Here is a 22,542-nt window from a genome sequence, read left to right as displayed (position 1 = left end):
TAGAGGGTTCTTGGAACAGTCTGCAAGCAGACTTCTGGCTTTCGTTCTGGGACGTCTTGTCTTGCTAGAAATCCCATCTAAAGAATGTGCATGTCTCTAGCTTTCAGCCCTTTGAATTGAGGTGGAGAGAGAACTTCCTTCTCTCCCTGGCTGGTGTAGAGGACACTGGAACCCATTTGATTTTAATATCAAAATGTCATCTGAGTATTTACATCTTTCAATTGCAAAAAAGCTAGATCAGCCAGCAATAGAAAAAAATTGCTAGATGGCAAGGAGAGTCAGCTAACCAACTGATGTGGAGATGTGGAAGGTTCGGGGATGCTGCGTCCTTGTGCTTTGAAGATGTTCAGATCCCCAGTGCACACATCCATCCTCTGGATGGGGGAGGCTAGGGCTGCCAAGCTGGACTGGTCCACATGTGGTTCTTGGCTCTACCACACTGAGTAGGAAGGGGACAATGAGTCTGAAAGGCTCCATGATATTTGCAGGACAATGGCTCTCACCCCACAGATGCATCGTCCCATGTCTGTGTGCCTGAGGCTCACCCTATTGATGGGGGTCAGTATCTGACCAGAGTGGCCTCATGTCTTGCATACAAATAGGAAATAGGCTGGAAAGTTCTATGACACTGTATTTTCTACATGAGACCCTCCTTGGCCTGCCTTGCATCTTGCCCCCGGATGCTGACTGCTGCATAGTGTGTCTTAATTCTGGCTGTAGAAAAAGGTTTGTCACAGAGACGTTAGCATCCCGAAGTTAGTGAAATCCTTCACTCTTGGCAGGTTGTGTCCTGATTATGAGAAAGACCACAAGTTACCTGGTGGTAGGGAGTTGGGGGTGGCATTACCTGGAACTCCTCCTGGGGATTGCCGCATGTCCTGCACAGCTCACATTGCACCAGCTCTTCAGGCAGCAGCATGTCTACCGTGGCTCTGGTTATTTCTGAGATGACAATTATATGCGAAGGCTAAGCATTTTCTGAGAAAGTCTACCTGCAGTCAGCACAATAATAATGATGGTGAGGATGGTGGTGGTGGTAGCGTTAATGATAGTAGCGATGGTGGTGGTGATGGTGATGGTAATGATAGTGATGGTGGGGAGGGTGATGATGGTGATGGTGGTGGGGGTGGTGATGGTAAGGTGATAGTGAGCACTGCCACTCAGCACCTTCCCTGTTCTTGGTGCTGTGTCTGCATCACCCCTGACGTTCATTCCCAATGAATAAACAAGCTTCCCTAGAAGCTCAGCTGGTAAAGAACTCGCCTGTAATGCAGGAGACTCCAGTTTGATTCCTGGGTCAGGAAGATCCCCTGGAGAAGGGTTAGGCTACCCACTCCAGTATTCTGGCCTGGAGAATTCCACAGACAGAGGAGTCTGGCAGGCTACAGTCCATGGGGTCACAAAGAGCTGGACACAACTGAGCGACTTTCACTTTCATAGTGTATAAATAGCCTCCATCTGTCTCACTCTGCATCCTATGGCTGAGACCTAATTCCACTCAAATTCTGCTCCCAGATCAAAAAACCCCTGGAGGGCAGTGGCAGTGACTTCTTTTGTTTCCTGGCACATAGTAATGTTTGTAAATAGAGCAGATGTGGTGCTGGTGGAAGTGCAGGTGACCTTCCAAGAACTCATGTGTCTTTGCTGAATTGGCTTGGAGAACTTAGCGAGGTTCATCATGGGCTGTGTAGGAAGTCAGTCCTGGCTCTGAGACAAGAGAAAAGCCCTACAGTGGTGGAATCTCGGAAAGCCTTGGGAGGCCTTGTAAAATGGGGTGAGGTATGGAGGCGTTTCACTCCGTGCAGGTGCCCAGCGCCTCTGCAGCTCCCCTGCTCTGAGCGGATACCGACTGTGCTTCAGCCACAGCCTGTCTGGGCGCTGCTGGGGCCTCGCGCTGCCCCACCCCCAAGGTCACCCAGCTGCACTGCATCCCTGCTCAAAAGTGGGTTTCTTAGATCACATCCTTTAAGTGAGGGGAGATTTCAGCCGATAATACCAAGCAACAAAAGGAATGACTCAGTATGTGAAGTTTCTGATTCCACGGATGGCAGGAGGCCAGCTCTCTTGCTCATACCTACGGGCTCCTTATTTCCTATTGTCGAGATACTTTATTCATGGCACATCAACTCCCCCACCCACAATTGCTGGCTCCTGGCCGGCCTCATGTTCGGTTCACAGATGGCGCTAGGGCACTGTGCCAGCGCCCCTCTTGTGCTTCTGTGGACACAGTCATCCCTGCAGGAGTGCCCGTCCACGTCCAAGGTCTCATTTATGCTGAAGGAGAGTCACAGTGACAAGTATCAACTTCCAGTCCTTCATAGTGGAAAGCCCATCAATTTACATTATACATTAAACCCCAGCCAAAGGGAACCATTATAAGAACCCAAGGTCCTCAGCCATGGGTCCGCACCATGAGTGAGGGACCTCCTGAGCACAGGTGGGAGCTGTGGTGGCAGGAGCCCACAGGGGTGTGACAGGAGATCCAGGGGCATCAGGGAGTAGAGAGCAAGGCCTTTCTGGGGGAAAGGTGGGTGTGGGCTCTGCAGACACTGGGAGAGACCGGGCCCAGGTACACGGAAGTGCAGGCGTGTTCATGGATTGGGAATCCAGGTGCACAGAGACGGAGGAGAAGAGGGAAAAAGGGGTGAGTGTGGACACAGAACACATCTGAGACAGAATGCCTGCCTTCAGTATTTCGTCTGTTCCCTGAGGCTGCAGACCCTGAGTCAGGGAAAAGTTTCCTGGGCTGACCCCAGCGTCACCTGGGGCAGCAGGACCCAGGCCTACCGTGGACCCCAGCCAGCTGCTGCGAGGCTTTGGGGGCAGCCCATGTGCTTCCAGGGAAGCCAGGCTTCTCAGAACCAAGAAGACTCCTCCAGGATCGCCTGCTTTCAAGGCACTCCTGGTTCCTCTGGTTGAACGAGGTGGAAGATGACGTCCCGTCACAGAGAGGAAGCCTGAGGTCAGAGAGGGCGGGTGACTCAGACTCAGAGTTGGCCCATGGACCCTTCCTGTGTTAGTTCTTAGGCATTTCCGGGAAGAGGGTACCGGATCAGGGTCAGAACCTGCTGCAGACTGTGTGATCTGGGGATGTATTGAGCAGAGAGTGAGGGCTCAGGGCTTTTTTCTCCACCCTTAGGCCTTTTCTCATCACCTTCCAAGACAGGATGACCATTTGCCGGTCAGGGGTGGTCCTGTGTCCGGGGGCAGGACCTGGCATCTCTGCAGAAGCCGGCTGCAGTTCTGTATCCTTGGGTGGAGAGGACTTGGTAGGGCCCACCCTGGCAGCTGCAGGCAATCTCAGGAATAAGAGGGTGAAGGATGAGTTCCGCTGGTTTCCTCAGAAACACAAAGCGAAGCGCTAACTCATTGAAACTAGGTTTTGGTTCTCTTTGGGTGGGTTTAGATGGTGGGTGCTATGCTCACAAATCTAATGTAATCTGGATTCGGGTTCACTCATATTGTCTGAAGAGCTCTAGCAGAGTAGAGCTTAAGGAAATGTGTCTATACCTCCATACCTCTTCAGCATCTTCAGCTGAGTCACTTTTATTCAGTATTGCAAGATGAGAAAGTCAGAGATCTGTTGCAGAACAGTCTGAATATGCTTAACATTGAACTGTGCACTTAAAAATGGTCAAGTTGGTAAATGTAGTGTTATGTGTTTTTAACACACAAAAAAGGTGAATACATTTTAAAGGCCAGAGTAATTTCTTAATTGACCTGCTCTGTGTATGCATATTTGCATCCCTTGGAGTCTGTCAAAGTCATGGCTTCTACATGGGTGTCTGCCCGACGCTGTCTCCCCCTCCACTTGCCTCTCTTCTTCCTTCCTTCCATGCACAAGGTCCTGATCACGCAAGTCTGGAAGGGGCTTGTGGTTAGAGTTTCTGGCTGCCTGCTGTGATCACAGTCCCTGGACCCAGTTAATCTAACTCTACCTTCACACCTGCCCTCTCACTGCACGCTGAAACCCCCTGTGCCTTCAGCTGTCCACTAGAGCTGTTCCCAGTGAGCAAGGTGGTGAGCGTCCTTGGGTTGGCGAAGGCTTACTGGGTACCATCAGTGTCCTCATGACAGCTCTGGATGTTGATTTCAACCTGAGCTGGAGCGTATGTTTTCAGGCTGTGTGTCATACTGACCAATCTCAGTACAGCTGCAGGACGCCCTAGCCCTCAGGACGCACAGGAGCAGGGACCCACGGGGCACGGTGCTTCCCTCAGGGAGCCTGAGGAGGCCTGGAGCTCCATTCAGTGGCCTCCACCTCTCAGGGACTCTCTGGGTTGTCATAGGTCAGCCTAGGGTCACATCCTCTCTGAAATGCTTTCCCAACCACCATCTCTTCCGCACATGTCCAGGCTCACCACCCATCTCCATGGAAAACACTGACCTGTGACTGTCTCTTTGCTCTTCTATCACCATCTGCCCCAGCCACCCCACGCCAGTCATGAGCTCCTGGAAAGCGGGAGAAACCAAGAATTATGGTTGCGGGGGAGGAACTTCCTCCTACCCAAGCCTACCAGGGTAAAGGAGATTGTGGAGCGATGGCCAGTGAACCCAGGCTGAGGGCTTCTGGTGATGTTTCTGGGAAGGACTCTTGTTCTCTCTTTTGCCACAGGCAAAACTGCACTTTCTCCACCTGTGAGGTCCTATCACTGGAGGTGAGTGGTAGGCGGGGTATTCAGGTGCCATCAGCAGTCCAAAAGGAGGGTCCCGCCTGGGGTTAGGACAAGCCATGACCTTTCAAACTGATGCTTTAGGACCATGAAGAGCGGTGGACAAACAGATGCTTACAAGTGCACATTTGTGATGGAGTTGGCCTGCCATGTTGCAGGGAGCTCTGCATACTTCTAATTTGGGAAAGATTTTAGAGTGAGAGATGCATGGTCATTGCTGGAAGCTGTTGTTGCAACTACTTATTTTTGTTGCATAAAAAGCATGTTATAAATTTGAGAGTTCATGAATCAGTTCCTTTTGCTCCAGTGACCCTCACTGCACCAACAGGCGGATTTGAGTGCCCCAGGCGGTCACCCTGACGGGCGTCTCCCCACATTCCTGAGAGGGCTGCAGGTGTGGCCTCTTCTACTTGCTCTGCACCACCTGGGCCTGCAGCAGTGATTCTCAACCCCTCAGGCCCACCATTCTGTGTTTAGAACATCTGTTATCTGATGCCAACTTTACTACCCTGAAATCAAAGTCACAGCTTATGTAAACTACTTAAACAAATTTTTTTTAAATACATGTAACACCCTAACACTCATGTTAAAGGATAAATTTTTAGAAAAGCGATTTATTTAATTTAGTGTTCATCTTAAGGTGAAAACCCTCAGGCAGGCCAGCCTAGTGAACAAAAATCATCCCCTCAGATCTTTTTTTACTGGGGAAAAATGCATCTATTGTAAAATTTACCATTTAACCATTTAAAATGTACAATTTATGGCATTAAGTCCCTTCACAGTGTCGTATAACCATCCCTTCTATCTAGCTCCAGAGCGCTTCTGAAACTTCAAAAGGAAATCTGTACTCAATGGCAGTCACCCCCATTCCCCTCTCTCCCAGCCCCTGGGAGCCCCAGTTTGTTTTCTGTCTCTGCAGATTCTCCTCCTCTGGGCATTTCACATAAATGAGATCATAGGATACGTGTCGCCTTTGCAGTCAGGCCTCTTTCATTCAGCATAAGGTTTTGCAGGCTCACTCGTGTTGTAGCGCAAGGCTGAGTGATATTCAGCTGCATGGACAGCCCATACTGTGCTTATCCAGTCATCTGTGGATGGTGACCTTTTGGTGACTGTGAATAGAGCTGCTGTAAATGTTCACGTATAAGTATTCATTCGAACCCCTGGCTTCCCTGGTGGCTCAGACGGTAAAGAATCAGCCTACAATTCAGGAGACCCAGGTTCAATCCCTGGATTAGGAAGATCCCCTGGAGAAGGAAGTGGCAACCCACTCCAGTATTCTTGCCTGGAAAATTCCATGAACAGCAGAGCCTGGTAGGCTACAGTCCTTGGGATCACAAAGACTCGGACATGACTGAGCAACTGACACTTTTCATTCTTTGGGGATAATACCCAGGAGGGGAACTGCTGGACCATGTGGCAGTTCTTTGGCTAAGTTGCCAAGAAGACGCCCCCTCAGATATTTGAAAGTCTGCTTTGGTGACCCCTGGCCTCTGGTATGGATGGCTTGTTTCCAGAAGCTCTTCCTCGTGTGTGGTAGAAATAAGCTGGTCAGTACAGGTGTGACTGACACTCACATATGCCTTCACTGCGGAGAAGTGTTAACTTATGTCATCCTTGGGTAGATAGCACCAAGACCCCGCTCTTGCTCAGGATAAAGAGGTTATGGCAGCTCCAGCCGAGACAGGCCTAGGAGTCACAGCTCTCTTGGCTTCTCTCTGCAAGTCTTGTGTGTTGTTTCTTCTCATGGCCCATCGGCCTAGGGCTTCATCTGCCTGCATCACCTTCCACTGAAGGTGGCCCCAAAAGTGGACAGTCCTAGTGACCGTCCTGAGGTGCACTATGGAAACATCACAGTTGCTGAAAGATGAAGTATGTGAGGAGAGGCCAGTAAGATCAAGTGATGGTAGTGGGTGGAAGGAGAAGGTAAGAATAAAATAAATTCAGATAAGCAAAAAGGAACTCAAACTCGGCACCAGCCTCTGCTGATGGTGTCTAAACGGGCAGGAGTCATGCAGGGGGCCAGTAGTGGTCTTGCCTTTTGGTTGCTGTGCTACTTTTTACATCTGTGCTGTAAATTACAAGCTTACTCTGGGTAAAACATGAGCATATTGCTGAAATTTCTTATAGTAGAAGGGAATGCTTCCTAGCTTTTTGGACACAATCAGTTTCCCTTTTAAATCTGTCATTTTAGAGGAAATGCTACCACCTAACCAAGCACTTTGCTGTTCCCCAGTGGAAAGGATTTCCACTTTTGTAATCCAAATGGTAGGTGTCCTTTCCTCAGCCTCTTGGCGTTCCTTGGCTGGAGTCCGCTGGTCACATTCCTATAAGCACTTCTAAGGCTCTGGGGTCCGTTGGATCAGAGAGGGATCCCAGGGGTTGAGGCTTCTCCCTGAGCTCTTCAACATTATTCTGCACTCAGACTAGGAATTTCTAAAAGGCATCACCCAACCCTTTAAGAATATACCCTGCAGCTGAATCAGTTTGAGGAGGGAAAAGCTCCTTACGTCATTGTTAAATCATTCTGGGAACATTTAAGCTGGGGGGAGTGTTTGGGTTTCTCGTTGTCACTTTCCCTTTGCCACTCTCTCTTTAGAGGATGCACATGTTTATTTGAATGAGCTGAAATCAGGAGGCCTCAAACTTAACTCGGGAGCCAAATAATCCAGACAAATCCTTGGTGATTGTTTTTGCTCCTAGGAAGGCGAGGGAGTTTCCAGAACCCACCATGCAAGCCTTGATGACGCAGGCTTCATTCTTATATGATCGTATAGAGATAAATAAATAGATTAAGGGCGCTTTACCTTGCAGTGCCCCAGATAGAAGACATAGGTCATGTTCTAGGAGGTCATGAGTTTTCATTCACTCATCAGAGCTGGCATTTGCCACCTGGCCGCACAGCACACTCACCTGGAAACTGGACAAAATGCAGGTGATGAAAGTGCCCATGCAGCTTCCGCCTCCAGAAGGTTCGGTTGGATTGGCCTGGGTCGTGTCTCAGGGGTCAGAATTATCTTAAATGTTCCCCACTTGTGAAACTCCAGTGTGAATCCAAGATTGAGATGAGGCCTGGATCTCGAGCTTGTTTGTGTGTTGGAAACATGAGAGTTTATAAAAAGTGCTGACACGTGGACCTCATTCCTGAGGGTCGTGACTTCACAGGTAAGGGGTGAGGCCCTAGAGTCAGGATTTTTAGTGATTTTAATGTTCAGTCACATTTGAAAATCATTGTTTCTTATTCATGTTTCATCTTGGAGCTGTGGCCTAACCTTCCAGAGGCTGTTCTACTGTTCGGTGAGGCAGGAGAAATTCTACTTGCTGTAGAACTTCGAGCATGGATGGGTGTTCTGTGCCATGGTGCTGGGTGGTGACTCCTTGTGCTGGCCCCGATGCAGGTCCAAGCTTTATTTCAGCAGGTAGAAATAGAATAGAAATAGAATAGAATCTCACCTCGCTGGTTCTCAAGTTCATTTTTAAAGAGGATCAGATAGTTACCCAGATAAATCTGAATCTGCCCTAGCACAGTGCAGGGAAAATCTGTGTGCTCTGAGTTACCTATGACCATGTGATTTCACTCTATTGCATAATGGAGTTGTCTGTATTTAGGTGAAGAGTAGCCAAGGGGCTCCTGGCTACAGTTTTCTAGTGAGCGATCTGAGAATGTCACCTCTTGAACCTCCATTGGCTCAGTGGTAAATTGGCAACCATAGTGCCACCTTCCTAGTTAGGCTGTATTCAATCCCAGGTGCTAAGTGCTTCGCGGGCACCCCACTTCTTGGCCCCAGACCCCCACTTCTCCAGGGCTCAGTGGGTATGTCTGGGTGCCCCCATATGAGGACTGGCTCTCCTGTTCTGTCTTCAGCACCCCCAAATTTTCCTGCACTCACTCCATGCCACTTTCTTGCGGTGGCCAGTGTAAGGCTGCACTGCCCTGATCCCGGCAGGGCTCCGTCCCTGTGAGTGGCCTGGATGACCGAATGACCAAGACTTGCTTGTCTCTCACACTCAGCAAGCTCCCACATCCCATAGTGAAGCTGAGCCCTACCCCTCAGCCTGGCCTGGACTGAGGCGACATCGCGCAGACAGATGCACTCAGGCTCAGCACGTGTTATTTCTCTGTCCTTGACCCCGGCTCCACCCATGGATAAGGTGAATCATTGAAACACTGCGATTCTCAGGCCTTCGGGAGTAGTGATAAGGGGGGCACCTGAGAACACTTGCCCCCTTTCCAGCCTGGATAGGTGGGTCCTGAGGCCTGGTGTGTATCATGTCCTATGTCAGGAGGAGAGGAGAAGGATCTGAAGACATCTGATGTCCCTGCCCAGCGTAGGGACTGGCTGGAGTGGGCCGTCTCAGGTTATATGGCCACTGCAGACCATGTCATGGTGCTGCATGTTGGTGGGAAAGTGAATCCCAATGACAAGACTGGCAGGCAGCGTTTTGTTCAGGAAGAGCTGCTCCCCACCAGATCCCCCACAGAGACCCCTGGCTGAGAATGTGAGCGGGGCTTGTACGGGGATGTGCAGGTCACTGGGATTGTTGGTAACCCTGTGATCCTAGGTTTCCATGGTTTCTATGCTGATTCCTATCGCTTTTGTGACTTGGAGGGCAGTGGGGTCCTGGGGCCTTTTCTGCTGGCTGCACCAGAGCCGAGCAGGGCAGGGGGCGGCACCGGATGCCCTTTGCCTGAGGAAGGCCCCAGGAGGGAGCAGTTTGCTGAGCCATCTGCAGGGACCCAGCCGTCGTGGGCACAGGGCTCAGTGCAGCAATTCTGTCCTGCTCTCAGTGTCTCCTCCTTCCTCTGTTTTTGGATTTGACTTCTCTCAGGGCATGCTCAGTCGCTCAGTCATGTCCAGCTCTTTGCAACCCCATAAACTATAGCCCACCAGGCTCCTCTGTCCATGGGATTTTCCAGGCAAGCATACTGGAGTGGGTTGCCATTTCCTTCTCCAAGGGACCTTCCCAATCCAGGGACTGAACCCATGTCTCCTGAATTGTCAGACAGATTCTTTGGACTTCTGTACTGAAGAGGAAAAATTTGGTCATAGCCAGATTTATGAGTGGCTTCTTTACTACAGTTCTGAGTATGGGTTTGAAGCATTTCTTATATAACTGACTAAGTGAAATGGAATCAAGGCACTCCCTGGAGAGGGTGGGCAGCCTGCCTCCAGCCGCTGGTGGATGACTCAAAGGGTGTGATCCCAAGAGGCACTCCCATCCGAACCTCGAGGACTCTAGTCCTGCTGTCTGTAAATTAGGGTAACTTGTACAACTCCTCTGAGCGTATTGGTGCAGAAAGCCACCTCCCATGGGATTGTCTCTGTATCTAATGGGAGGGTCCAGCGGACTTGTCAGAATGATGTTTGTTAATCAGACACCAGGCACGTTTGTGTTTGTGAATCTTCACACAGAAACTAAACACGGGTACAGACCTCAGGGACATTGAAGGCTGGGCTCCAGACCATTGCCATAAAGCAAATATTGCCTCAATAAAGTGACTCAGATATGTTTTTGGTTTTCGAGTGCATATGAGAGTTATATTTATACTATTTAGTTTAGTTCAGTCGCTCAGTCATGTCCGACTCTTTGTGACCCCGTGGACTGCAGCATGCCAGGCCTCCTTGTCCATCACCAACTCTCAGAGCTTTCTCTAACTCATGTTCGGTGAGTCAGTGATGCAATCCAACCATCTCATCCTCTGTCGTCCCCTTCTCCTCTCTCCTTCAATCTTTCCTAGCACCAGGGTCTTTTCTAGTGAGTCAGTTCTTCGCATCAGGTGACCAAAGTATTGGAGTTTCAGCTTTAGCATCAGTCCTTCCAATGAATACCCAGGACTGATCTCCTTTAGAATGGACTGGTTGGACCTCCTTGCAGTCCAGGGGACTCTCAAGAGTCTTCTCCAACACCACAGTTCAAAAGCATCAATTCTTTGGCGCTCAGCTTTCTTCACAGTCCAACTCTCACATCCATACACGACTACTGGAAAAACCATAGCTTTGGCTAGATGGACCTTTGTTGGCAAAGTAATGTCTCTGCTTTTTAATATGCTGTCTAGGTTGGTCATAGCTTTTCTTCCAAGGAGCAAGCATCTTTGTAGTCTGTTAAGTATGCAAGAGTGTTATGTCTAAAAAAAAAAAAAAGTAGTGTTCATACCTTAATTTAAAAATACAAAACAAGAAAGTAATTACAATAGTAATATCAAAGGCCACTGAATACAAATTACCATCACAAATATAATAATGAAAAAGTTTCAAGTATTATGAGAATTACCACAATGTGACACAGAGATACAAAGTGAACCATTGCTGTGGGAAATGATGCAATAAATGTGCTGGATGCAGAATTGACACAAACCTTCCATTTGTAAAAAAAAGTAGTGTCAAGTGCAGTAAAATTCTGGAGCGTGCTATGTGTGGAAGGGCAGGTCTCAACCCAAGACCCCATTTTCCTCGTCTGCAAAAAGACACAGTAGACCACCTTAATTTTGTGATTCTGGGATTTTCTCTGTAGCCCGTGTGCCCAGGCCTGGCTGTTGTAGGGAGCCTGGGTTGTTGTTCGTCATTCCCCCAGCAGAGGTGGGCGCATGGTGGGCACATCCCGGTGCCACAGCACCATCATGCCCCCCTTCCTTGTTTCTCCAGGGGTGTCACAGTGGGCTGGAAATGGTGCGGGGGTCCCTCCTGTTTGCACTGAGTCTGAGAGGAGGGCACGGTCTGTCGTCTGGGGAGGGCTGGCCTCTGATAACTCCGATGCCTGTATCTTTACCTCTTTAGGAAGGGCAGACACACTCTGCCGGGAGAGTGATGCCTCTGTGCAGGGCTTCCCAGGCGGCACTAGTGGTAAAGAATCTGCCTGCAATGCAGAAGACATAAAAGACGTGGGTTTGATCCCTGGGTGGGAACATCCCCTGGAGGAGCGCATGGCAACCCACTCCAGGTTATTCTTGCCTGGAGAATCCCATGGACAGAGGAGCCTGGCACACTATAGCCCATGGGGTTGCACAGAGTTAGACACAACTGAAGTGACTTAGCACACACACATGTCATTGATAGAAAGAAACACTGCCATCCTAATAGCCTGCAGCAAGTCTCCAAACCACCTCTGCTGAGATTCCCCAGACCCTCTCCCCATCCTGCATAAAGTGAGTCTTTGTTGGTGGGGGCACTGCTGAAGGATCTATGATGTTTCTTGCACTGGCCAGTGGGGCAGTGGATATTGACTGTTAGTGCCTGAATTTAGCTTTCCCCTGCCCAGAATTCCTCACTGTTAAGAGTCGACCGGTCATGCTCAGGGGCCTCACTCCACCGTGCACCTCTGCGGGTGGTGTGGCCTTCAGGGCACTCTGGCCCTGACTGGGGATGAGTACACAGGGCTCACGTACACCTCTGGCATGTTCTTAGCCACCGTAGGTCACACCCAGCCCAGTCCTATCCCAGAGCCCCAGGCACCGTCCACGGCCTGGTCCTCCCCAGAAGCTGCTTCCAAAAGGAGCAGGCAGGCTGTCAGAGCTGCTGGTTGCCTGGGCTGCTTCCCTGCCTGCCCTGTGAGTCTGAGGATGCCCTCTGGGTTGCATGTCCATGCACAGCAGCCCCTGTGGCTCCCCTGAGCAACCAGTGTGGACCTGCGATAAAACACAAAGTATTTTTTGACACTTTGAAATAAAAAGTTGTACTGGTTACAGTTCTTGTATCACTATATCTGTACACTGGGATTGAGCAAATAAGCACTTAGCACTTAGATGATTCATGGTGGTAACAAAGAATGGACAAAAATTTTTTCTTAAAGATTCAGCACAACATATAAAGAAGGTGACCGTTTGTGTAGACAAGTGAATATGTATACCTGTTTGTGACTCAAGAAAAGATTTCTGTGTCTCTGGTCTGAGTGGCTGTTACTTCCTCAGACTAGAGCAAGGTGCAAGCACTCTGACCCCAAAGTTGACCACCAATGCCTTGAGAAGAAGATGAATTACTAGGGCAGAGGCCTCAGACCAAGTCCCTGCAGCTGTTAGGCAGCCTGGGTTCTTTCAGTCTTGTTCTTTCTTGCTCACTCAGTGATGGGGAAGAAGCCTCGATCCTGGGTCCCAGCCTTTCTTTGTTCCATATGCTTCCTGAGCACCTCTGGTGGGCCGGGCAGTGTTCTTGACCTTGGGGAACCAGCCAGGCACGACTCCCTGCTGGAGCTGACATTGAGAAACACAGATGGGACATGGACAGTGGTTATTCCACCCAGTAAGAGGACGGGCTTTGAAAGGGTCATGCTGGGTGAAAGAAGTCAGGCACCAAAGGACGTGGAGTGTGCGATTCCATGTACATGAAGTGTCCAAAGTAGGCAAATCCATAGACACAGAAAGTAGATGAATGGTTGCCAGGGGTTGGAGGTCGGTGATGGGGAGAGAATGCTTAATGGGTATGGAGTATGACTTGGGTGATGAAGATGTTCTGGAACTAAAAAAATTTAAAATGCAGAGTGCCTCTGAGAAGTTTTAAAGTCGGTTTTAATCAAAGGTCAGTGTTCTCCATGATGAAAGTGCCTGCAGCCCACTTGTCTCTCTCCTAACAGGGGATGAGCCACTTGGGGGAAGATTCCGGAAGCTAAGCCTTGAGCAGTATGATAACGAAGCTGGGGAGCAGCCCACCTTCTCCAAATGCAGCTGGGGAAAGACCACCAGTTCAGAACAGACTCCAGGCCTGGCGCCCTTTCTCTCCCCAGACAACACCAAAGAGGTATACACACCACTACCCAGAGCCTGGCCTGAGCCCTGTCCCAAGTCGCCAGGTCAGTTCCCCACCCAGCTTCGTCCCCATCTCACAAACATGGTTCCTCCCTGAAGGCAGGCCTGCCAGCTGGGTGGGATCCCCTCTCCCAAGAGAGCTGTGCCAGCGTGCACTTGGTCATCTGTGTTCTGATCTGTGGAATGGGGATTGAGGGGCCAAGTATGCAATGAGTCGTGAGGGTAGAGGTCTTAGAGGGTGGACAACAGTGGCAAAGGGCAAACGGAAGTCATCTTAAAGGAACCCGAGTCCCTGACCCAAAGCCTCCTGGGGTCCCTGGGAGGGAGGAGGAAGAAATATGGTCACTGTGGATATGTGTCCTTCGGGGAGATCTACAGAATATTTTTGAGGAGCCATACTTAAGGCTTTTAATCAGAATTGAAGTAAGACAGGTTGACAAACCCCCAAAGGTGAACCTTTTGAAATTAGGGTTTCATTTATTCTCAAAAGTGGACAAGTTGGAACCCAGAATAGACAAGGAAAGAAAGTTGCAGAGTTAATATCTGGAATGTATCCTTCCAGCCTCTTTTCTATGCCTATGTATTTAATTCATTGGGTATTTTATGTATCTGTAAACACATTACAGGTGACAATTCTTTTATCCTGCTTTTTTTACTTAACACTCATTTCCCTCTGCTAAATAAACTCTCTGCCATCTCCACTTACGAACAATGTAATGTTGACCACAAAACACTTCGCTCTTCCTTGACTGTTACTGAAGCTTCTTCCAGTTGCCCATGGCTGCCTCCTGTCACTAGTCTTAGAAGAGGGCTGGCTCAGTGAGGGCCAGGAACCCCAGCTGTCTGGAGGTGGCCTTCACCTGACTTCCACTTTGCCAATTTCAGGCAGTGATCACCACGTATCCCCCAGACCTGGATGTGATCGATGGCAGGATCTTCTCTCCAACCAACAGTGGCAGTGAATCCATCTCTCCCACCCCTGCATTTCCTGTGTCTCCAGAAACGCCATATGGTAAGAAAGAAGCAGAGCTCCCTGTGTGCAATCCCACCCCTTCAGGGTGGAGAGGGGGACAGCTCCTCACTCTGCCTTCTTTTCCAGGGACAACAAGCCCACGTTACTCTCCGTTCAGCCCATCCGTGCCACAGATGGGCAGCCCCAGTGCTCTGTATAAAGGAGCTCATGGTAAGACACCCACCTCCTTTCCTCTGCTGTGGACGTCCACTCATGCAGAAATATTTCTACGTGTGTCACACCTAAGAAATGTGGTTCTGGCCGGGGAAGATGCAGCAACACAGCATGCAGCCTGCTGGGGGCAGGAGTGGTGCTGACTGTGTTTCCTTCTGTTCACTCAGCACTTTCAGGTGTTGATGGGTTGGGTCCTGGTGTTCTCAGCAGCCAAACATCAATGCTTTTCAGCTTCTTGTAGCATTACTTAGAGTTGAAAGAAGAAACGGAAACACCCGGCCCACCCTTTTCAGAGAAAGTCAGGGCTACTTTCAGAGAGCATTGAGCTCCCCACTCTGAAAGACATGGCTGTCCTCGCCCCTCGCCTGCTGCGAGGTGTCCCGTCTTTTATGTTCACAGAGCCCTGTCCTGACTCCTTACGTCCTTGGCCACCATCCTGAATCTCCCCAGTTGAGTGGCCACTTCGGATTTGTCTGCTGCACCCTGCCCCCACTCCACCCAGCACTTTACATACGTGTGGGATCTAGTTAGCCTGTGCACCGGCCCTGGGAAGGGAGCGTTAACACAGTGGTGGTGGGTTACTCAGCACCCCTTCCTGGTATGGACGTTCTCCAGCTCCCTTGAGAGTCCAGGACATCATAGCCCTGGGCAGGTGGAGGGGGGATGTAGCCCAAACTGAACTTACATTTTAGAATCGCTGTTCTCTGTAAGTGGGGATTCCTGCTATTCTGCCCCAGGGAAGGTGAGTGAGGGTTCCCTTTGCTGCTCGTTAGATGCACTTTGGTGGGAGGGGGAAGCAGACTTTGTATTTAAATACCGTCTTTTATGCAGAGGAAGTTGTAGTGATGACAGCTAGCTCCATTTCCCCTCTTTCTCCAGAGAAAACAAGATCTGTATATCGTTTCATAGAAGGGCTGCTTTTCTTCCAAAGTTTCCTTTATGGTTTTAGGTTGCTTCCATGTCTTGGCTCTTGTAAACAGTGTGCAGCGAACATTGGGGTGCATGTGTCCTTTTGGATCTTGTTTTTCTTTCGGATATATGCTCTGGAGTGGGATTGCAGGGTCACGTGGTTGAGGAGCTATTTAATCTTAAGAACACCTTCTGAGTCATCCATATTTTCATGTTGGCAATCCTTGAGGACGTTTGCCCAGGAAGAGCTCAGAGATATACACACAGCACTGACTGGGGGTCCCATGTGCTCTGCATTGTATGAGGGGTATGGCTAACCCCTGAGACACAGTGATGTGGTGGTGGCTCCCATGTAGAGACTATATTCAACCCTCTTCTTTACAACAGGTTTTATTTTTCAGTCTTGTAGTGATCTGTGATGGGGAAGAGCCCTGGACAGAATGGTGGCACTCTGCCAATTTTTATTGGTTGTTTACCTGGTGAGGAGGTCTGAGGGTTTGAAGGGTGAGTAGGTTTAAGTAGGAGTTAACTAGGTGAATGGAGAGGGGAATTTGGAATGGAGAAATAGCAGGCACAGGCCCTGTGGCAGAGGGTCCTTCAGACCAGGAGAGGATGGAAACAGGGGTCTGCAGGGCACTGGAGGTATGAGCAGAGGCCCAGCCACAGCTGTTCTCTGTAGCTATGGAGGGTAGTGGTATGGCATCTGCAAGCAGTGCTAGTCATAACAAGGCTTGAGACAGGGAGGCAACTGCTCAGGCTTCTGTTTTCATATATTGATCCATCTGCTGTATGCAGAACAGCAGTTGGAATAGGCAGTGGGGTGGAGCAGCTCTGACAAAAATGCTTTCAGAAATGATGGGGAAAAGTGTGTTGGATTTGTGGGAGATTCACAGGTCAGGTAGCGTAATCAACTGACCCAATCAGAATGGATTTGAGCTTTGACGACTATTTCTGATTTTGTTGCTATTAAGATGTCAATTATGTCCTTTGTTAGTATGCAGCTAGTGTAACACTAACTACATAAAATTCCTCTGTGTGTGTTATTCCATCAGCCTGAACTTGGTACCAGGTTAGTCAGTGTAAAGGCTTCCCAGGTGATGCAATGGTAAAGAATCTACCTGAGTTCAGTTCCTGGGTTGGGAAGACTCCCTGGAGAAAGGAATGGCTACTCACCCCAATATTCTTGCCTGGAGAATTCCATGGACAGAGGAGCCTGCAGTCCATGGGTTCACAGGGAGTCGGACATGACTGAGCGACCAGCACTAGTCAGCATAAACCCAAATGTGTCAATTCATTTCCCAGACAGCCAGCACACAAGTGTCAGGGAGAAACAGCAGGACACCAATTAAAGGTGGTAGAGATGAATTTTATTTGTACAGTTGAAGCAGGGTAAGGAGCTGAGCTCAACTCCTCATGTAGCAAAGACAGCCCAAGAGCTGTGACAGGGTCAGGGGATGAAAAGTTCCTAAGAGGAACATCAAGGAAAGGGAGATTATTGCCAAACTGGCCCAACAGGATCCTGCTGAAGATAGGCTTGAGCATCAAGGGATGAGGAACTTGATCAGGGAGCAAGCAGAGGAGATGACTCAGCAGAATCCTTGCCAAGACTGGGCTTCCAAGGATAGACATCAAAGGCCAAGGTTGAGGCCTTGTGGAGAAGCTCTAGGACCCCTCAGGTTTGGTCAGGGAGGGAGAGTTTGGTCACGGGAGAGCCCCGCGGTATCCCCTCTCACCTGGCACCTCTGCCCTCTGCTCGGGATAGCACACTTTCTGTTCTGTGTCCCTCCATGTCCTGTGGCACTTAGTTTAAGCCCCTAGACTCCAGTGCCAGGGTTCTCAGGAGCCTCCTGGCTCGTCCCGTGTCACACGCACCTCATTCCCACTGCTCACCTCTGCGGTGAACAAGTAAACAGAAAGCAAGCTGAAGTGTATTGGTGACAGATGGTTGGGTCAGAACCCAGTGTGGCCTGCCTTTCCCTTTTGTGTTGCTGTTGCCTGTGCCTGTGTCAAGACAACGCCTCTTTTAGATTACAGTACTCACTCCAGCAAAGCGAGGGGTATTTAAATATTTACTCAAATAATGAATACTTAAATATGAATTCAAATATTGTTGAATTATCCTAGCAGTGTGCTTTAACTGGAAGAGGAGATGATAGCTTCAGGGACTGGGGACAGGTAGCGGGAGATGGCAAGGCCATGGTAGGCACTGGGAGGACAGCTGGCTCCAGGGCCTGGACCACATCACAGTGGTCTGACAGAATACTGTGAGCTCCATGAGTAGACCAACAGGTCCTACCCACCTAGGACCCTCAAGCAGGAGCCTGGAGTGGCTCCCCTTGGGACTGTCTCTTCAGTGCATCCCTGACACAGCCTGTGTTACTCCCTGGGAGACATACATCTCTGGGAATGCTATCTTAGAAATCCCTGATATGAGTCTGTAATATTGTGATTTATGATAAGAAATATATATTTAGTTTTATTTCTGCCACCAAACTCCTAAAGCCTTTGGAATTTCTTAAGTGATGAAAACATAAAGGTGATTTTTGTCATGATAATGAGATGACTTTTGGAAAAGATGGGGGCCATGTTGCCAAGGGAACCAACCTTGTGATTAGAGAGTTGGAACTCTCAGTTTCCCCTTCCCCCCAACCTCCAAGGAGGGGAGAGGGCTGGAAGTTGAACCAGTTGCCACTGGCCAATGATTTAATCAACCCTGCCTATGTAATGAAGCCTCTAGGAAAATGCCAAAGGACAGAGTTCAGGGAGCTCCTCAGTTGGTGATCACCTGGAGATTTGGGGACAGTGAGGTGCTTTAAGACAGCACGGAAGCTCCATGCCCTTCCTTCCCTACCTCTCCAGTCTGGCTGTTCTTAGTTATATCCTCTTATGATAAACTGATGAGTGAAATGTTTCTCTTGAGTTCTGTGAGCAACTGTAAGAAATTATTGCAACCTAAGAAAGGGGTTGTGAGAACCTCTGATCCATAGCTGGTTGGTCTGAAGGGAGAACAGTCTTGTGGGACCGAGCCCTTAGCCTATGGAGTCTGATGCTGTCTGCATAGGTGATCAGAGTTGAGTTGAATTGTAGGACCCCAGGCTGGTTTCGGAGCATTGCTTGTTGGCGTAGGGAACCACCCCGAGCGTTGGAGTTGGGTGCAGAACATTTTAGAGCCCCAGAAGGAAATGTGTTTCTTGAAAACAAAAATATTAGTAAGAGATTAGGTAAAGAGGTTATTTACTATCAATCCTTATGAAGGCAAAAGAGAGAATTATGAAGTGTTATGAACTGTTATTCCTGTCTGAAAGGCTAAGCAGTCCTGATGACATTTTCGAAATAAATGGGGGAAAAAAAATGAAGAAAGGCCTCATTAAAAGTGTATGATTCTGATATAGCTCAGCTTCCAACTTAATTCATAATAGTTTTTTTTTTTAATCGAGATAAAATTCACATAAGTGAACCATTTGTAGTGCACAGTTCAGTGGCATTTTGTGCATTCACAACGTGGAGGACCATCATCTTTAGTTACAGAACATTATCTTCACCTGATGGTTTTACAAGTGGGGTTTAGGGGATATTTGGGGACTTTTGCTTTCAATGAACACGATTAACAGCATTAGTTTACTGAAAGGGAAGGCCTTTATACATTTTGCAACTTATAGTTTGTATACCCGTGTTTCTGAGAGGAGGGCTGGTGTTTTCAGGGCCCTGCCTGGGGCTGTGGGTGGTAATGTGAATGTGGAGGAGGGGCTTTGACCCTGGACTGCTCTGAGCCTGCAGGAAGGAGGCCCTGGCCTGCAGGGTATGGGGTTTGCTGTTGAAATCTCTTGGAGTTGGTTTCAAAGGGCAAAAATGGGTGACATTTGCTGGAGGGAGGAAGGAAAGGAATATTCAGGAATGTCTTGAGAGAGAGAGATTAGTTTGAGGCAGTGCTTTATTTTTGTTTAAAAAAAAAGTTGTCATTCTTCAAAGCTTGACAAACTAAAATACTTTTCCCAGACCTCCCCTTTCTTCCTGTACCCAGCTCTGTTTTGTTTAGAAATTTTATGAACTTTTAATGAGAATGTTTATAATAGGAATAAAAACATGTGCTGAATGTGAACATGTGTGACATTTATGCAAGTCCCCGATGACTTTGAATTTTGTAGAACCTAAAAAGTGATACGTGTGTGTGTGTGTGTGTGTGTGTGTGTGTGTGTGTGTGTGTGTGTATATATATATATGTATATATAACATGTTTACTCTGAGGTACATATGTGTATGTAGCTATGTATGGGAAGGTCCACATCTGTATACCCATGTGGTATACTTTGCATTCTATGCAGAAGGACGCTTGCTGGTCATTGTGACCCAGTGTGACTGCCAGGGTTAGTCACTGTTTTTCCCCCCACCGCCACCCCAGATTTAGAAAATGAAAAAAGGAAACTTGACTGCTTCAAAATATTTAAAAATAAACAGCGGTGTTGGGTGGCTGGAGGTCAGCCTGCAGCACTGGCCTGTGAATGTGTGGTCAGCAGTCTGCAGAGATGAGAACACTCATTCGCTTGAGTGGAATGAAGCTCAAAACATACAAGAAGCTGGCATCCTGTGCTGACACCTCATCCACCAAACAGGCCGGCTTGGAAGGGTCCCCACGTGAGCCGACAATTTCCCGATCGTGATGAATGCCATCTTTTGTTTGCTTCCTTTGAGTTTAGAGGAGTCTTTGTTTCTCTAAATTTATTTTATCAGCTCATGTCATCCTCCATCTGGTGGACTGCTCTTGAATCTCAGCCTATAAAGCTTATTCTGATGTGCTGCCAATGGGTTTTTGCTGCTCTCTTAATGCTCAGCCCCACAGGCCAGTGGTCTGGGAGCAGGCCGTGGGGTTGGTGACAGACACAAGTGGGTCCTCAGTCACTCACCATTATACAGTTCTTTCACCAGTTGCAAACCTCTTAAGACAGTTTTAAAACTGAAGCAAAAATAGTAGCAGCTGTATTGTATATGATATTGGGCTTCCTAGGTGGCTCTAGAGGGGAAGAACCTGCCTGCCCATGCAAGAGATGTCAGAGACACGGGTTTGATTCCTGGGTGGAGAAGATCCCCTGGAGAAGGAAATCACAACCCACTTCAGTATTCTTGCCTGGAGAATCCCATGGACAGACGAGCCTGGCAGGCTATGGTCCATAGGGTTGCAAAGAGTCTGAAATGACTTATCATGCACACACACACACACGTGCATGACATTGAACAAGTATCCCAAACTTGTCTTACAATATGGTTTTTAAGTTCCAAATACACTTGGTCAAGCCCCATCATCTATCACAATTTTGCTCTGCCCCGGGGAGACAGATGTGGGTCAGTCTCAGCCCTGGAGTGAATTGCAGGCTGCTGACCCTCTGCCATGGCCTGCGATGGGTGTGGGGTCTGGAATCCCTCTACAGACATGGCCACCGCTTCGGCCCGTGTGTTGTTTTCTCTTCACCTCTCTGAATGGGGATAGGATGCCTCTGAGAACTGGGAATGACTTGAAAGAAAATGCACGTGGAGCCCTGGCCTGTAACAGCTGAGATGTTTTCTTACTAGAAGCATGCGCCCGCATGCCCCTGGCAGTTTTTCTTTTCGTATAGAGGCACTCCCTGCCCTGCAGGGACCGCAGATTCCTAACATGGTGTGACATGGGGGTGGCTGTCCCGGTGAAAACTCCGCATTCTGCTGGATACACTTGGGGAGATTTTGGGTTTATGAGACCTAAGAAGGGTAACGATTTAAATCTGGCATCTGCCTCTCACCCTTGGTTACTGGCTGCGGTCCACCCGGCTTGGTGCTTTTGGAACCTGGTGCCCACATTTTAGTGCCTCCTTAACAGAGAGGGACACTGGACAAACCACCCTGATGAGGTAAAGAAGCTTTGTGTGTGGCTGAAATCCTGTCATGTGTTAGTATGTTTGCATATCTATATTGCATAGCGCATACATGCACTGCGGGTGTGTGTATCCACATATTCATGGTTATGCCCAGACCAAGGGATTTGTTGCTTTTTGAGCACTTGTTACATGCTGTGCACTTAAATATATACCTGTGTAGAGAAAGAGCAAGTCTGAAAAACACAAAAGCCAGGGGAAATGAGAATTCCCTAGTCTGAAAATAAGGAAAACCTTTCCTATGCTCCGGGACCTGGCACACTCTTGATGGACATCTTGGGGTGAATGTCATATGCCCTCAGGTCTCAGTGGGTCACACACTGGGACAGAGGGACCTAGTGATGTTGGAATTAAATTTCCTGGAGGAGCGTGAGGTTGGACTGCTGTGAAGTCAGTGTGGAACTGAGGTCCTGGGGTTGACTTTTTGTGTTTAATTCCTTCTCTGCAAAAGCAGACCATTGAATTGGATCCTAGAATGTGCAGAGCAGGGCCTCCCCAGGTGCTGGTGAGCAGGTAATCCCTGGGAAAGCAGCAGGAGGGTGTCAGAGTGGCCCTGAGGACTCCTGTCTGATGTACCATCATTTGGAGTCTTTCTGAGATCCCTCCTAGTTCTGTTTCACTAGGGCAGAGCCCGTGCTGAAGACCTGCGGGTCCTTGAAAGTCTCCCCTCCATGGTCTCTGCCCTTCCCTTCTGTGTACATGGGAGAAGCCCACATGGGTGTTAATGGCCCCCTTTCTCTGAAGCAGCTTCTAAGGCTTCTGAACTTCCTTTGCCATGTCATATACTGAGTTTTAAGGGCGATCCAGCAGATGCCCCATTGTTGGGTGGAGCAGAGGCCCTGGATTCCGTTTCATTAAATTAATGCTGGGCAGGACAGAGTGCTGACAGCTGACAGCACAGCCCCTCTAAGGACCTGTCAGGCTGGTGGGCATGTCAGGGGCTGGTGGGCGGCTGGAAGAGACTGACCAGATGGTGCTTTCAGATGGCACATGCTCTGCGGGAGGTGTAAGACGGGGTTGTTGAGGGGGACCCTCTCCTGTGCTCCTTCAGGTGCCTTAGCCACCAGATTGGCATCCTTGCCTCCCCTCACAGTTCTCTGCCCTCTCTTACATCCCGGACAGCTAAGCCTTTCT

General features: G+C 49.0%; 1 protein-coding gene across 21 annotated transcripts in view; it reads left to right on the top strand.

The window, feature by feature from the left end:
* TNS3 (tensin 3) overlaps positions 1-22,542 on the top strand; it is a 222,296-nt gene that overhangs the window by 159,697 nt on the left and 40,057 nt on the right. For 19 of the 21 annotated variants that reach the window (XM_086396214.1, XM_086396213.1, XM_086396206.1 and 16 more), the window contains 3 exons: positions 13,239-13,402; positions 14,296-14,422; positions 14,510-14,593. The exons of 1 other annotated variant lie outside the window; for it this stretch is intronic. In XM_086396214.1, coding sequence (XP_086252340.1) covers positions 13,239-13,402; positions 14,296-14,422; positions 14,510-14,593 — 375 coding nt within the window. Of the gene's footprint in view, positions 1-13,238; positions 13,455-14,295; positions 14,423-14,509; positions 14,594-22,542 lie in introns of all 21 variants that reach the window. One more of the 21 variants, XR_015162346.1, reaches the window with a different exon arrangement.

Source organism: Bos grunniens, chromosome 4 (genome assembly GCF_055505025.1).
Source record: "Bos grunniens cultivar Pamir isolate PY7600 chromosome 4, Bosgru_T2T1.0, whole genome shotgun sequence".
Taxonomy (NCBI): Eukaryota; Metazoa; Chordata; class Mammalia; order Artiodactyla; family Bovidae; genus Bos; species Bos grunniens.
Note: the sequence above shows the minus strand (reverse complement) of the source record. Positions and strands in the feature narration are given on the sequence as shown.